Source organism: Lissotriton vulgaris, chromosome 4_1 (assembly GCF_964263255.1).
Source record: "Lissotriton vulgaris chromosome 4_1, aLisVul1.2, whole genome shotgun sequence".
In the NCBI taxonomy this organism is placed as follows: Eukaryota; Metazoa; Chordata; class Amphibia; order Caudata; family Salamandridae; genus Lissotriton; species Lissotriton vulgaris.
The window spans coordinates 9696684-9714685 of NC_141691.1; the positions used below are offsets into that span (position 1 = coordinate 9696684).

Here is an 18002-nt window from a genome sequence, read left to right on the forward strand (position 1 = left end):
GAGACAGACATTCACTCACTAACAAACACATATACACACTCATCCACCCATACAGTCCTGCACATATGCTGTCTTCAAAACACATACAAACAGAGAGTCAGTCACTCATGCATCTATGTGCTAAGTAATACCCGCACCAAACCATATAGACACTCATACTGATACTAAGAGAAACATCTAATAACCCATATACATACGCATGTAGCTACTTACCAACACATGTAGCCACTTATACACAAAGTGAAACACTAATATATATATTTAAATATTTAAACATTACTCACTAATATTTATTTTTCAGAAAGACACATATTCACTGGATGGTGTCATCAGTGATGTCATGAGTGATGTCACTGACCATGTCATGAGTGATGTAATATGTGACGTCATCAGCAGTGCATTGCACGCGCAAGTTATAGTGAGTCCAACTAACTATAACGTTGAATTTCATTGGTTTTATATCAGTAAAATTTCCAGCTAACTATAACATGTGTCAAACCTATGGTTTTTTCAGTGAATTTCATAGGTTTTTTAAATGCTACTTCCTAACTATAACGTGTGTAAAACCTATGGTTTTTTCTGTGAATATATATATATATATGTATATATATATATATCACTGCTCCCAAGTTTCACCAGATCTCGCTCATCCGGTGAACAAACAGCACTCACAAGGGGGGGTTCAAACAAGTTTTTTATTGAAACCCTTCACACACAAGACGCGTTTCGGCAATCAGCCTTTGTCAGTTGTGAAACAAAGCCCATGGCGATCTCGCCGTTTTTTATATAACAATGCAGCGCCAAACGTGTATTATAGTCAACACCATAGAATCAACACCATAGAAGGAGGACTATTCCTTTTCATAACCATCGCCATTTTGTAACGTGCAAATTGTACATATACTAGTAAATGCATGATAGTACATTGCTTGCTATATATCCGGCGATCTATAAATCTTTATCCAACATCTGCAATGGCAACAGTATAAGACTTATTCGTCCATACAATCAAGCCCTGAATGGGCAATTCCAAACTGTGATCCATGCATTTCTCTATGTTATCCCACCCTGTATGGGCTGTTTACCCCTTTCCCAGATGTTCACTCTCACATTTTGTTAACAACGCACAGGGTCCCAACAACAAGTCTATGTTCAAATTAACTATTACAAATCTGCTGAAAACGAGAATTTCCTGATTAACTCTTGTACTGTATACATTTCATTTCATTCCTGTACTCTTATTCCCTCATCCCAAAGCCATGGGCTTTGTTTCACAACTGACAAAGGCTGATTGCCGAAACGCGTGTTGTGTGTGAAGGGTTTCAATAAAAAACTGGATTGAACCCCCCCTTTGTGAGTGCTGTTTCTTTACCGGATGAGCGAGATCTGGTGAAACTTGGGAGCAGTGATTGTCGAGCGGGTACACCCCCACTGAACGAGAACCCACTATCAGAGTGCAGCAGGCTGGTGTTTCTGGGAGCAAGGATTTGAATTTCTAGCTGCACCGTGTGGAACGAGGACACTGGCGGATACGGAGATACTGAACCACCCGGAGCACTGATACCGAAAAAGGTCCACCTCCACTGACAAACGGAAGACGGGGACCCTGGATATGACTCGGTAAGGTGCCGGAGGCACACTGTGAACTCTGACATATTAAGCGTTCCGCATATAGCGAAAGGGGTTTAAGCACAATAGTAACACAATGCGGATGCAGTGCTTTTGAACTTTGGATGTGTACTGTCAAACTGAGCGCGAGGAAGAATCGCAAGGAATATTTAAAAAGAAGCAGCGTAATGGGGCAAGTCAAGCCGGTCCTAGTAAAGAGAGTGGAAGTTCCACGAACCTCAATGCGCAATTGACCACATTGGAACGTTTATATGAGAGGGAGATAAGGAAATTGTGGGAGGTAACCTCCCTCCAAAATTACATTGAAGTTAAACGTGTACCTAGAGGTTTAAGGATTTACATGATGCCAGCGTATGAAAACCCAGACCCCCTACTTTTAGATGCTTGGGCAGAACACACAGCTGACTCATGTATGGGTATGCTGGCTATCCTGGTACGTTTCGCATGGAGTGACCAAGACAAGCCTCTAGCCCTCATTAAAGATCTTGAGGACGATTTACTTAAGGAACCGGAACAAGAGAAACTAAATGATAAACGAGAATTAATGAAAAAACGTCTGAAAACATATGAACAAAAGATTAAACAAAGGAAAGAAGATAAATTTGATAGGGATGAACGGGATTACAGATTAGTATTGACCTTTGCGAAAAAATATGATAATCCCAGAAAAGAACTGCGCAAAACCAGTTCTGGACCTATAGCGACTGTACCTGAAACATCTGATTCAGAAGTAATGGCAGATGAAGATTCAACAGAAGATAACCAGGAGGAACCCTCTCCTTTTCACGTGGATTTCAAACTCATGCTAAAACAACAAACAGAAGGAGGCAGGGTCAAACCCCCGGAAAAAAGAGCAGCAAAAGGAAGACAAGGAGGGAGTGCGGGGCCCAAAAAGTTCAAGGCTCACCACCTGTGACTCGGAGCAAAAAGAATTTCAACAAACGGACTTAGAGAGAGAAGACAACCTGACGATTATCAATCTAACACCTAAAGTACTAACCAAGGAAGAGGAATCGATTCTAAAACTGGGTTTATCTTTCTGTCCACAGAATAAACTTGAATTTGCACAGACCAGAATTGATTTATTTAAATTCACGCGCAAATTAAAGCTCCACAAATTTTTCAAACTTAAACCCACTCTGGGGAAATCACTGACAACAGAAGCACGTATAGATGACACATCAATCTTTTCCTGTAAAGATTTGGGTGGCATTAGAACTATGGAAGAACTAAGAATGGAAGTAGATGAAGAAAATGAAACAGATTTGAGGAACACTCAATTACTGGCAGAGTGGGATATACAACAGAAAGGGGGCATAAGTACGTTCAAACCAGCTTCATCGTTAATGCCTCCAACATCATCTGATGCCATAGACACCTTTTTGGATGCAGTAATCAAAGATCTGGCTCCTTTGAGACGTAACATTCAATTTCAGGACAAATCGGGAATTTTTTCTAAATCACAACTTAAGGCTTTAAATGAATTATGCGATGATTCTTCTCTGATCTGCAAACCCTCTGATAAAGGGAGGAAAATTGTTCTGTTAACCAAAGACCAGTATGAAATGAAAGCTTTTCATCAATTGAATGACGTTACATGCTATATGAAATTAACAGATCGAGATTACCAACAGAGCATCACAGATTTCCACAGTATGATCACGAAGTGGTATAAGATAGATATGCTCAACACAGATGAATATTTATTTCTCAGATGTTTAAATCTCACAACTCCCACTTTCTACTACTTGCCAAAAGTACATAAGGACAAACTGAACCCTCCTGGCAGGCCGATTGTGGCTTCACAAGGCGGCCTAACAGAACATTTGTCAATATATGTTAAATCTTTTTTGTTTCCATACGTGACTTCATTAAAGTCATATCTAAAAGACACTACACATTTCTTGAACTGTATAAATAAGATCGAATGGAAAGAAGGATACTGCATGTTAGTACTTGATATTGCCAGTCTATATACTAGCATAGCACATGAGGATGGCTTGCAAGCAATAAAGAGCTTCTTGGATACTCGCAAATTGAGATTTCACGACCATAACAAAATGGTAATGGAATTTCTGACATTCAGCCTAAATAATAACAACCTTTTGTTTAATGGGCAGCTGTTTAGACAACTACTGGGTGTGGCCATGGGTTCCTGCTCCGCCCCCAGCTACGTGAATCTTTTTGTTGGCTGGTGGGAGGAGCAGGTGGCCTGGGCTGGTACTAACCAAGTGTGGAATGATAGAATTAAGGCATGGCATTAATACATCAATGATCTTTTTATCATATTCGATGGTTCAGTTGAAGAAGCAGCAGCATACATAGAAGTATTGAATGACGATGTTGTCAATCTGAGATTTAGTGGGGAGATTAGTGTCTCCAGTGTAAAATACCTAGACCTTACTGTATACATAGAGGAGGGACAATTACATACGGAATTGTTCAGAAAATCTACAGCAGGGAATTCTACATTATACGCTACCAGTAACCATCCGACTAAATTGAAGAACAGCATCCCTTACGGTGAACTGTTAAGGATAAATAGGAACAATTCCAATGACTCAGAATTCCAGAAGGCTGCTCAACAATGTATACATCGTTTCAGAACAAGAGGGTACAGCGAAGGAGTATTGAAAAATGCTTTAGGGAGAGTCAATAGGCTATCTAGATGTGATTTACTAAAAGAACAGGACAGAGCTAAAGATGAGAAAGGAACCTTTAGACTAATCACCACATTCTTGGATAATGCAGGAGATCTGAAAAGAATACTGCGGAAGAACTGGAATATCTTGCTGACTGATCAGACTCTAAGGAAGGAATTACCTTCCAATCCGCTTGTCACTTTCAGAAAAGCTAAGGCAATAAAAGACCATCTAGTGCATAGCAATCATACCACTAAACAGAATAACAGGAAAATGCCCCAGTTAAATGGCTTTTATCCTTGTGGTAGATGCAAGGCATGTAAAATCAGTAAGCGTACTTTAACATACAAGATACCATGTCTTAGCACACCCAAAAATATCAAAAAATTCCTCACCTGTTCAACGCCATATGCAATATACTGTCTGATATGCCCCTGTGGGCTGAGATATATCGGCAGTACTATCAATCCTGTCAAACTGCGTATTTTAGAGCATATGCGGGCTATTAATAACACTGATGAGGCATACCCCATCGCAAGACATTTTAACAAAGTACATGGGCACAGCAGGGACCTGTTGTCCTATTTCTGTCTCGACAGTGTACCTATACATCCTAGGGGTGGGGATCGGCTTTCCAAATTGAGACGGCTGGAATCACGTTATATAATAGACCTCCAAAACGAAGAGCCCGACAGGTCTTAACAGCAATGAGGAATTGGCAGTACATTTGGGATGAGGGAAAAAGAGTACAGGAATGAAATGAAATGTATACAGTACAAGAGTTAATCAGGAAATTCTCGTTTTCAGCAGATTTGTAATAATTATTTTGAACATAGACTTGTTGTTGGGACCCTGTACGTTGTTAAAAAAATGTGAGAGTAAACATCTGGGAAAGGGGTAAGCAGCCCATACAGGGCGGGATAACATAGAGAAATGCATGAATCACAGTTTGGAATTGCCCATTCAGGGCTTGATTGTATGGATGAATAAGTCTTATACTGTTGCCATTGATGTTGTATAAAGATTTATAGATCGCCGGATATATAGCAAGCAATGTACTATCATGCATTTATTAGTATATGTACAATTTGCACATTACAAAATGGCAATGGTTATGAAAAGGAATTGTCCTCTTTCTATGGTGTTGACTGTTATACACGTTTGGCGCTGCATGGTTATATAAAAAACGGCGAGATCGCCATGGGCTTTGTTTCACAACTGACAAAGGATGATTGCCGAAACGCGTCTTGTGTGCGAAGGGTTTCAATAAAAAACTAAATTGAACCCTCCCTTGTGAGTGCTGTTTCTTTACCAGATGAGCGGGATCTGGTGAAACTTGGGAGCAGTGATTGTCGAGCGGGTACACCCCCGCTGAACGAGCACCCGCTATCAGAGTGCAGCAGGCTGGTGTTTCTGGGAGCAAGGATATATATATATATATATTCAATGAAAAAACCATTGGTTTTAGGCCATATATAGTTAGGAATTAGCATTTACAAAACCTTATTTTACTCGCATAAAACCATTGAAATTCCATATATAGTTAGAAGCGCTAACTATATATCGCGCACCCGCAATCCACTGCTGATGATGTCACATATTACATCATTCATGACATGGTCAGTGACATCACTGATGACATCACTGATGACATCTCAAAAGACATCACTGATGACATCACTGATGACAACTCAAATGACATCACTGATGACATCTCAAATGACATCACTGATGACATTACTGATGACAACTCAAATGACATCACTGATGACATCTCATTTGTCATCACTGATCACATCACTCATGTGATAATACAATGAACCTCTTCAGACTCTAATATAACCTTACATACACTCAGTATAAACAGACACTCACAGACTGTCACTCATCCATGGAGTTACTCACACACCTCATCAGTCATGCAAAGAATCAATCACACCTCCATTTCCTCAACTATACAGTTATACACATCTTACTTATTCAAACATATAATAACACATATTTACTCTCTTATATAATCCCTGATACAAGCTCACAGTGATCGATACAGCCACTCACACATTCACTGGCTCTTATGTTCAGTTATTTATATATCTCAACTCTCACATGTATTGTGTTTTACATACGTACTTACTTGCACATGTAGCAATGAGAAATCCATTCACTCACCAACACACCCATGCACAGTCAACCGCCCATATAGCTGTTTCCACATGCACTCTTGAACTCATACTCCTAGTGAATCAACTGCTTACACATCTATGCACAGAGTCACGCACCTCCCAGCCACCCACACACACACTCAGCCTCCCATTCAAATACTTGGGCAACCAATCAATAACCCATATGGCCACTCTTATAGCTACTGATCAACACATGCAGCAGCTTACACAACAACAAACATACTGATGCACAAATTAAGACAGTTTAGTCACTAACCCATGCACTCAGTGAGACACATTTAATCACTCTTTCATACAGTCAGTCATGCACCTACTAAATTCTTCATCCAGACACTTATACATCCACTCATTCTTCAATATGTAAAACATATTTAAACTTTACAGACACATACAATCACTGGATGTTGTCATCAGTGATGTCATCAGTGATGTCATTTGAGATGTCATCAGTGATGTCATCAGTGATGTCACTGACCATGTCATCAATGATGTAATATGTGACATCATCAGCAGTGGATTGCGGGTGCGCGATATATAGTTAGCGCTTCTAACTATATATGGAATTTCAATGGTTTTATGCGAGTAAAATAAGGTTTTGTAAATGCTAATTCCTAACTATATATGGCCTAAAACCAATGGTTTTTTCATTGAATTTTCAAGGTTTTGTAAATGCAAATTCCTAACTATATATCCACTATAACCTATGGTTTTTTCTGTGAATATATATATATATATATGTATATATATATATATATATATTTACAGCTTGTGATAACATTCCCTTTGATCTCCACATGATGATTTTAACACATATTGAAATTGTACATCTGTAAGTATATTATCATGATTAGTTCCACCTTATATGTATTCACTGGTAGCACTTTACATCACATTTTTTTAACGCAAATTTTACTTGCAAATAACTAGGTTCAATTGCACTTGCGCAATTTGCACAATCACCGGGACCTCAGCCCACATGGGCTAGACGTACTATTAAATGCTAATTGTCATTTCAGGTCCACTCCAGAGAGGTTTTAATGTGTATTATGTTTACATATCTTATTGTTGCTATTTTAGTATACGGTTGATATTTTAAACATGATTTAACTGATTAGTTTTAGATCCAGTTGTAAATATTACACAGTTTTATGGTATTTTAGCTATTTATAGTTGCAGTTTTACTTATAACATGCAATGCACAATTTTTAACCTCTCCTATAGATTAGGTTGTTCCATATACAACATATGGAATTTATGACCATACAGTAGCCAATGTATTTATACGGTGATTATGAAATGTTAATTGGTTTAAACAACCTTTATAGTGCTAACCTAGACTGTACAAACATTTATGCAGTTATATATAGGAAAAGTATTTCCTCTATGTCCATTTGCGTGTCATGCACCTTTCACTTTAAATGGGTGGCCAGCCCCCATGACTGCGTCATGTGATCAAGGCTTTGGCCGAAACGCGTCGTGGCAAACTGGTGTTTGGGTTCAAAATAAATAAATAATGGAAAGGGGCGACCACTCGGTCCCCCCGAACGTATGGCAGAGTGCCTCGATCCCCCCGGGAAGCCATTTTGGGCGGGAGGCGCGTCTCGGCTGGTATGCCCGAAGCGGCGTAGCCGGGGCGCGCGTTTTCCCGCCCTAGAGTGGGCTGGCCTAGACACTGACGCGGCCGACCACGCCCTCGGGGCAGGCAGGGGCGGGTGTACGCCCGCCCTGAAGATGGATAAAAAGGGACGCAAGACCAGAAGACATCCTCTTGTTCCTGTGCTCTGAAGCTGCACCTCCTCGCTGCACGTGAGCTCGAGACGGAACGAAGAGCCAATTTTGAGCGTTTTAATCGTTCTTGTTTGTTTTACAGTTACTCTGTTGGAGAATGCCGAGGAAGGCGGGAAAACGCATGACAACTGAACAGATGCTGCGTGTTCTCATGAAGGAGATGTCCGAACTAAAGAAGCGGGTGGATAAGAACGAGGAAGGGGGACCTAACCGTCCTTTGGCGGGGGCAGCCCCGGGAGGGAAAAACAAGAGGCCCAAAAGGGGAGCAGCGGGAGAAGACATCCCGGGTCCCAGTGCCCCGCTCGAGGCACCAACTCCCGTGCCGGAGGAGGGGAATCCGATTCCCGTTGTGGTCACCCCCGTGTCCAATGAGGATATGCCGCCCGAGCTGGCGGCACAGCTTGCAGCGTGGTTGGGCGACAGTAGTGAGGGCGCCACGGCTGCCGAGGCACAGGCGCTAATGAAACAATTGCGCGATAAACGGGATGCAGCCAAGGTGTCCGCGCCGGCTGCAGTAGTAGACAAGCCACAAGGGACGAGTACGACCACAGAGGCGGCGTCCGGTGCAGGTAAGCGGCCATTGCCGATAGCGAGGGATGAGTCAACACCCTCTCGTAGAGAAAAGTTGGGTCAACATGTTCCTTTGGCAATTAAGGAAAAGATTTGGGCAGGGGAGTATGTGAACATTTTCTCGTTGCTTGTTGATCATTATGAGGTGGAGCATGTTAAGAGTCAAAAGGACCTCATGCACCCGAGTGTTTGGCGCGCAAAAATGGCCGCCTTTAAAGTGAATGAGAATATTGGCAATTGGGGCAATGCGTGGGGAATTTTTACGTCAATCTTGGGGGAGCGTAGGCCTGAGTTGCTTTCCGAGTTTCCAATCTATCAATCACGAATCATGGGGTACTCGACATCGCACCAGGGTAACCATTGGTTCTGTTACGATAATCTTTTCAGAAAGGCAAAGGAGCATAATAAAAGTTTAACCTGGGATTGTTATGATTCTTTGACTTGGGATAAAATGAAGGAGACAGGAATGTTAAAAATGCCGTTGGTAGGAAGTAATGTTGGCGAATCCTCCCGGCAATATGCGGGGACGCCCTTTCGATCAGGTACGGGTAACGACGATTACTCGAAACCTGCCGGCAATACTGGAAAAAGGGGTTTCTGCTTTAATTTCAACAGAGGTAAATGTACTAGACCCCAGGGATCGTGTAAATTCAAACATGAATGTAGTGGTTGCGGGTCGTCCCATCCTGAGTCCATGTGCAGAGCCAGAACGGGTGATAATGGGGGGAGAGGAGGCGCCAAACAGGTCTAACGTAGTCCGAGGGGCGCCTTTACCAACCCCGATTGATACCCTGGCGATGATTCCCTGGCTCAGTGAATACCCGGATCGTACTTCTGCTGGGGTGCTGCGGAACGGTTTTTCGTATGGTTTCCGCATCCCGGTAGGGGACTTTCGGGGTGTGGAGAAGTGCAAAAATCAACTTTCCGTCCTGCAGCATACGCCCGTAGTACAGGATAAGATCCGTAAAGAGATTGCACGAGGTCGGGTCGCCGGCCCGTTTAGTGTACCACCGGTTCAGAATTTTGTTTGTTCTCCCTTAGGGGTAGTCCCCAAGAAAGACCCAGGAGAGTTCCGACTGATTCATAATTTGTCAGCTCCACGAGGGCTTTCCGTAAATGATGCAATCGATCCAGAAGTGTGTTCGGTGCGGTACGCATCCTTCGATGAGGCCGTAGCCATTTTGAATCGCCTGGGGCCCGGGGCGCTGATGGCGAAGTCAGATATCGAGTCAGCGTTCCAATTGCTCCCGGTACACCCAGACGACCAGCGTCTCCTGGGATTCATGTTTCAGGGTTGTTATTACATGGATAGGTGTATGCCAATGGGGTGCTCCATATCCTGTGCCTATTTCGAGAAATTCAGTAGTTTTCTACAATGGGTCTTCACAAAGAAAACGGGTTTCGAATATGTAATGCATTACCTTGATGATCTTGAATGTGGCCGGGCCTTGGCCGAATTTTGTGTGTTAATGAAACAGTTTGGTGTGCCATTGGCGCCGGGTAAAACAGTGGGTCCTACGACTTGCCTCGAGTTTCTGGGGATCGAGTTGGACTCCAGTGAGGGTTGTTTCCGTTTGCCAGCTGACAAAGTGTTGAAGTTCAGGGCAGCACTGCAAGTGTGTATAACGGCATCTAAAGTTACGCTGCAACAATTACAGCAGTTGGTGGGACAGTTGAATTTTGCCCTGAGGGTGATACCAATGGCCCGCCCCTTTTCCCGTTCAATTGCCCAGGCGATGGTCGGCCTAAGAGAGGGCCATCATCGCACAAGACTATCGGCTGAGGTCCGCCAGGACATGCGTATTTGGTTAGCATTTCTGGCAGACTTTAATGGTCGCGTCGTCTGGAATAAACCAGCCGTGTCCTCTGAAGAGCTAGGGCTATGGACGGATTCAGCAGGAAGCATAGGTTTTGGCGCCATCTTCGGCACAAAGTGGTCAGCACAAAGATGGCCGACATGGTGGCATGAGAATGGTCTGACGAGTAATATTGCTTTCCTGGAACTGTTTCCCATCTTGGTGGCCCTGAGAACATGGCCCGAAGGGTTCAAAGATCACTCTGTCATATTTTGGTCTGACAATATGACCGTGGTCGAGTGTATCAATAGTCAGGCAGCACGTTGTAAACTGATTTTAAGACTGCTTAAGGAAATTGTTTTACTGTGTATGCAATTGAACGTGCTATTCAGAGCAAAGCATGTTCCAGGGGTGATGAATCAGGCGGCTGACGCATTGTCTCGTTTTCAAATGCAGGCTTTCTCGGGTTTCCTCCCCTCAGCGGACCCAGAGCCGGCACCCTTTCCCGAAGCTCTCTGGTCTCTCGGTGCCCCGAACTTCGTCACCTCGTGGGAGAGAGTCTAGCACCAAGGACAAGGAAGGCATACGAAGGGGCGTTTCGGGCCTATTTAGCCTTTTTGGGGACTGATAGAGAGCGGCTTTGGGGTCACGAGGAATGGGTAGTGAATTTTCTGATGTCCTTACGTAGGGCTGGGAAATCGGTGGCTACGGCCCAGAGGCATCGTGCTGCCATTTCCTTTGTTGCCAGAGCACACGCTATCCAGGACCCGACAGCGTCTTTCGTTGTACAGAAAGCGCTGCGTGGGTGGCAACGCCTTGAGGGTCGCAGAGTAGATGAAAGGCGCCCGATAGGTTTGGATAGATTGTCCCAGTTGTTGGCCACACTCCCGGCCACATGTTCATCTCAGTTTGAGGCGGTGCTGTTCCGAGCCGCTTTTACGCTAGCATTTCACGGGGCAATGCGGGTAAGCGAACTAGTTGCAAGGAGCAAACTGGATGTGGCAGGGGGTTTGTGCCAAGAACACGTTCAGATCAAGGGAGAAACAATGACTGTCTCCTTTGTAAGGTCCAAGACTGATCAAGATGGGATGGGTGACTGCGTCATCATACGCAGGATTCCTGGGTCCTCCATGTGTCCGGTAAAGTGTTTAGAAGATTACCTAGCACGAAGGGTGGCATCATGGGGGGGGACTTTGTTAAGACACGCAGACGCCACCCCACTGACGAAATTTCAGTTTCAGCGGGTGCTTGCGATGTCAATTGCCGCTGCGGGCTTGAACCCGGGCGAATTTGGGACCCATTCCTTTCGGATAGGGGCTGCTACGGAAGCTACAGCCAGGGGTCTTAATGTTGAGCAAGTGAAACGAGTGGGGCGTTGGTCCTCCAATTGTTATAAGAGATACGTGCGGTTGCACATGTTGTGAAGCTGTAATAATGTACTCACGCTTCTTGTTTTTGTTTGGTTTTCAGTTACGCAAGCCTACGAGGCGGGGCGGACTATGCAGTCGACCCTACACCGGGCCAGCGGTCAGACGTCACCGGCTGTGAAAAAGGAGGTGTGGGTCGTGGGCCACTCATACGTGAGGCGTGCCGCGGACGTATTCAAAGCAGGTGACATGATTCACGTAGCTGGGGAATACGGGTACAGGATGTCCTTCTACGGAAGAGGCGGTCTCTGTATTGACCAGTTTCAAACATTTTTCGAGGGTTTGTTAGGGCGGACAAGGTCACCGCCGTCTATAGTTATAGTACATGTAGGGGGCAATGATTTGGTCACCACCGGTAGACGACTACTCCTGGAGGCAATGCTTTCCACGGTAAGTTGGTTGGCGAGGAGAGTTCCGGGGTGCACAATTGCATGGTCCCATTTGATTCCACGAAAGGTGTGGCGGGGGGTTATCTCTATTCCTGCTTTGAATCATTCTGTTAGAAAGCTTAACAACAAAGTGAGTAGGTTGTTCCGTTCCAGGACATTGCATTCTATTTCTCACAGCTGTATTAATGATGACAGTATGTATTTGGGGGATGGTGTGCATTTGTCTCGGGTGGGGAATGAGTTACTCTTGGGAGACTTCTTAGCATGGTTAAAATCGTTGACACATGACCTTTAGGTAGGAGTTTTTGTGGGGGGTCCGGATAGCCGGTCAACTATCCGGCCTGTGGCGGTAAGGTCATGATCGGTGAGCACTAATTGGAAGATCCCTATGAGTGGGCGTCACCCAACACGGATGGGAGCGCTCGGGAGAGGTGGCCTTTGGCCCCTCAACGGGGAGGCGGTCCCTTCTAAGGATGGGTCGCCGAAAAAAAAGGAAAGGCGGTCAAGGCCCCTTCCTGTGTAGGAGGGGTTACAGCCCCCTCCTGGGGAATTTCCCGGGGCCAGTGACATCTGCGACGGCAGATGCGGTAAGTTGTGTGGGGTTGGGGGGAGGTCCACGATACCTTCTAGATACCTCACACGAGTCTTCGAACGACCTTTAACTGGCGTCGAGTTAATAGGTGCCCTCGTCAAGTCAAAGGGAAATTGGTAGTAGTTGCACTTGAGTACGCCTCAGTGCTGTCGCCCCTCCCAAGTGGGGGGGGTATGTCTGGTTAGGGATCTTGACACCGGTTACGACCTTGCCGTTGGCCCTTAAACGTTAGGATGTACAATTTCAATATTTCAAGAAAATGTTTTGTAGGATGTTAGTTCGGCTAGGAGAACCTCTGTATTAGAGAATCTGTTAAGGTTAGCCAAACATCGCAATGTGGTAATGAAATTGTACATTAATATGAAATGTTTAATGTTTTAATTTTTTGTTTTAATAAATACGGCCGGGAGGGTCACTCCCTCCCACTTCCAAAAACTTCAAGAACTGTTTCCGGTTTCCCTCCTTTGGGGATTGTGTTGAGAGGGGGTGGCGGGTATCTCGGCCATATGGAAAGGGGCGACCACTAGGTCCCCCCGAACGTATGGCAGAGTGCCTCGATCCCCCCGGGAAGCCATTTTGGGCGGGAGGCGCGTCTCGGCTGGTATGCCCGAAGCGGCGTAGCCGGGGCGCGCGTTTTCCCGCCCTAGAGTGGGCTGGCCTAGACACTGACGCGGCCGGCCACGCCCTCGGGGCAGGCAGGGGCGGGTTTACGCCCGCCCTGAAGATGGATAAAAAGGGACGCAAGACCAGAAGACATCCTCTTGTTCCTGTGCTCTGAAGCTGCACCTCCTCGCTGCACGTGAGCTCGAGACGGAACGAAGAGCCAATTTTGACCCACCCACCAGCCCCTGAAGACAGCCAGTTGTTTTAATAAAATTGATCGATAATTCTATTTCGTTTACAGGTTGTGTTAGTATCGTATTGATGTTGAATGTGTAATAAAGATTGGTCTAATTTTGTAAGTTTGATGATTAAAGAAATTCGGATTTGACGTCCATTTATAAACATGCTTTTCGGTCATAGTGGCCAATGTATTTTTAGTTTAGTTAGCATTTGTCGTATTTATTTTGGTCGGGCGGTAAGGTCATGATCGGTGAGCACTAATTGGAAGATCCCTATGAGTGGGCGTCACCCAACACGGATGGGAGCGCTCGGGAGAGGTGGCCTTTGGCCCCTCAACGGGGAGGCGGTCCCTTCTAAGGATGGGTCGCCGAAAGAAAAGGAAAGGCGGTCAAGGCCCCTTCCTGTGTAGGAGGGGTTACAGCCCCCTCCTGGGGAATTTCCCGGGGCCAGTGACATCTGCGACGGCAGATGCGGTAAGTTGTGTGGGGTTGGGGGGAGGTCCACGATACCTTCTAGATACCTCACACGAGTCTTCGAACGACCTTTAACTGGCGTCGAGTTAATAGGTGCCCCCGTCAAGTCAAAGGGAAATTGGTAGTAGTTGCACTTGAGTACGCCTCAGTGCTGTCGCCCCTCCCAAGTGGGGGGGGTATGTCTGGTTAGGGATCTTGACACCGGTTAGGACCTTGCCGTTGGCCCTTAAACGTTAGGATGTACAATTTCAATATTTCAAGAAAATGTTTTGTAGGATGTTAGTTCGGCTAGGAGAACCTCTGTATTAGAGAATCTGTTAAGGTTAGCCAAACATCGCAATGTGGTAATGAAATTGTACATTAATATGAAATGTTTAATGTTTTAATTTTTTGTTTTAATAAATACGGCCGGGAGGGTCACTCCCTCCCACTTCCAAAAACTTCAAGAACTGTTTCCGGTTTCCCTCCTTTGGGGATTGTGTTGAGAGGGGGTGGCGGGTATCTCGGCCATATAACACCTAAGAAATCGGGTCTCGCATCTTCCTTTGGCTGCAAGTAGCTGAGCTTTAACAAGCTAAGGACGACACATACCGCATATATATATATATATATATATATTCACTGAAAAAACCATAGGTTTCACACCAGTTATAGTTAGGAATTAGCATTTAAAAAACCTATTAAATTCACTGAAAAAACCATAGGTTTCACACCAGTTATAGTTAGCTGGAAATTTTACTGATATAAAACCATTGAAATTCCCACGTTATAGTTAGTCGGACTCACTATAACTTGCGCGTGCAATGCACTGCTGATGACATCACATATTACATCACTCATGACATGGTCAGTGACATCACTCATGACATCACTGATGACACCATCCTTGTGACACAGTGACAGACCTCCTTTCAGTGTAATGTAACCCATGAAACACATATTCAAAAATAGAAACTAATATTTTCAAAAAAGTGGATATACCCATACCAGTTACAACAACCAATTCAGTAATACCACCATCTAATACACATCCACTCATGTGTATGTATATGGGTTATTAGATATTTTTATTAGTATCAGTATGAGTGTCTATATGGTTTGGTGGGGGTATTACTTAGCACATAGATGCATGAGTGACTGACTCTTTGTTTGTATGTGTTTTGAAGACAACATATGTACAGGACTGTATGGGTGGATGAGTGTCTATATGTGTTTGTTAGTGAGTGAATGACTGTCTCACTAGTGTCTTTATCAGTAACTACATATGTTTTAATCTAGTATATATGAATATTGATGTATATAAGTGAGTATATGTGAGAGTAAGAGATTGTAAGAGTTCCTGTTTAAATAAGTATGTGTTTCTATAAGTGATTGTTTAAGAGAATAAATATGTGTAATTTTAAATAGAAGTAAGGTGGAAGTGTGTGTATAACTCTATATTCAAATAAATGGATGTCCAATAGTTTATTTGCACGTGTGAATATGTGTGTGAGTAACTTTTGGATGAATGTCGGTGTGTAACAGGATGTATAGGTGTATCACTTCATATGATGAGTGAGTATATGTATGAGTGACTATATAGAACTGTTGGTGAATGAGTGGATGTGTATATAGATAGTGGAATTACTGAATTGCTTGTTGTAACTGATATAGGTATCTCCATTTTTTTTTAAATTTCAGTTTCTATTTTTGAATATGTGTCTCAAGGGTTACATTATAGTGAAAGGAGGTCTGTCACTATGTCACAAGGATGGTGTCATGAGTGATGTCACTGACCATGTCATGAGTGATGTAATATGTGATGTCATCAGCAGTGCATTGCACGCGCAAGTTATAGTGAGTCCGACTAACTATAACGTGGGAATTTCAATGGTTTTATATCAGTAAAATTTCCAGCTAACTATAACTGGTGTGAAACCTATGGTTTTTTCAGTGAATTTAATAGGTTTTTTAAATGCTAATTCCTAACTATAACTGGTGTGAAACCTATGGTTTTTTCAGTGAATTTCATAGGTTTTTTAAATGCTAATTCCTAACTATAACTGGTGTGAAACCTATGGTTTTTTCAGTGAATTTCATAGGTTTTTTTAATGCTAATTCCTAACTTTTTATTCATACTCATACCTATGTGTTTTTTAGTGAATTGCTAAAGTATGTTTTTGTAAAAATGAACACTATAATGTATATTGAGATAATATTTTTAATTGAAAATATTTTTTTTTTTATATTTCACTTCGGTGCGCTTTCGGTGCGCGCACCGGTGCGCGTACCGTCAGCGCACTAACAAAAAAAAATGAAAAAAAAATGAAGGAGGGACTGTGTAATAGATAGTAAGACAGATAAAAAGTGTAAAAGGAAGTAACTGAGAAAAGAAAAATGAATAAGGAAGCAAAAGAAAGAAGAAATAGGAAGAAGATTAAAGCAGAGGTTAAGGGAGAATGTAAATGGATGTTGAAAGTAAAAAGAAGGACAGTTAAGTATGGGAATGTCAGGTAGTGACGGAATCAGAGGAAAAGAATAGCAGTGATTGAGGGAAAGTAAATAGCAGTGAATATAAGTAAAGAGGGGTGAAAGAGGGTACATGTAAGTGAATAAGGGTAACACATGGGGAGTAATAGAGAGAAAGAAGAGAGAGAGTAAAAGAAGGACTGTCACAAAGGGGCTAAGTGAACCAGTAAAAAAGGTAAGTGAAGGAGTGTGCATAGGCAGAAGTACTGAAAGAAATTGAATGTGGTCGGAAGTAAACATGGAACAAAAGAATAAGTGAGGGAAGCAAAGTAAGGAAATAGGTGTGCGGTAGGGTGACAGAAAAATAGTGAAAATAAAACAAAAGGTGATAACAAAAAACATTTTACAAACACACTTACCATATAATCTATGCAAATTTGTATCTGTGAAAGATAAAGGAAAAAACATGTTATAATTACATAAAAATGTATAATAAAATAGAAGAAACAGTTCATGAGGTTTAAAAATCTACAAAAGTTTACTTAGAAATGAAGCAATAGTGAAGGATACAAAAACAGAAAGAAAGTAATGTAGAAAGAAAAAAAAAAGGAAAAAGAAATAGTTGGAGAACAATTCCTAAAGGTAAAAAAGATACTAAAAGAATGTAAAATATCAAAACAAAATGAGTAAAGATAAGAAACTAAAAGAAAAATGATTGAAAAGGAGAGAAGTCAGATTGATAAACTATAAATAAAATAGAGGAATAGAAGATGATTGAGAGTGAGTGAAGTGAAGTCACAGAGTGAAGGGATGAAAGAAATGAAGTTATTATAGAACGATGGATAAAACAGGAGTGAGAGAGTAAGTACACAGAAAGACAAAAGGAAGAACTAACTGAACTACAGTACAATGAGTGTGAAAGAAAAAAAAATGGAGAAAGAGAAAGAGTGTTAGGAAACTAAAGCAGAGGTACTAAGAGAATATGAAAAAGATAAAAAGTGGTGGAAGGAACAGAGGAAATGCAGATAGTTCCTATCAGATTAAGAAGTTGTGAATGAAGTGCAGTAAAGAAACAGCGATGAAAAAAGAGTGTAAATTAGTAAAGAGAGGTAAATAAGGGTGAAAAAGAAAATGAGTGTATAACAATGTGAACACAATATAAATTACACAATGCAAACTACACAATAACTTCTACAATATGTTACATTATTTATTTTTGCTG

At 42.8% G+C, this 18002-nt stretch overlaps 1 protein-coding gene across 1 annotated transcript in view; it reads left to right on the plus strand.

Moving 5' to 3' along the window:
• The first annotated feature begins 2849 nt into the window (after positions 1 to 2849).
• The window catches only part of LOC147718201 (vomeronasal type-2 receptor 116-like), a 144126-nt gene continuing 128973 nt past the window's right edge, over positions 2850 to 18002 (plus strand). The window contains exon 1 of the mRNA XM_086967164.1: positions 2850 to 3282. Within this exon, the coding sequence (XP_086823290.1) occupies positions 2850 to 3282 (433 nt within the window). The remainder of the gene's footprint in view (positions 3283 to 18002) is intronic.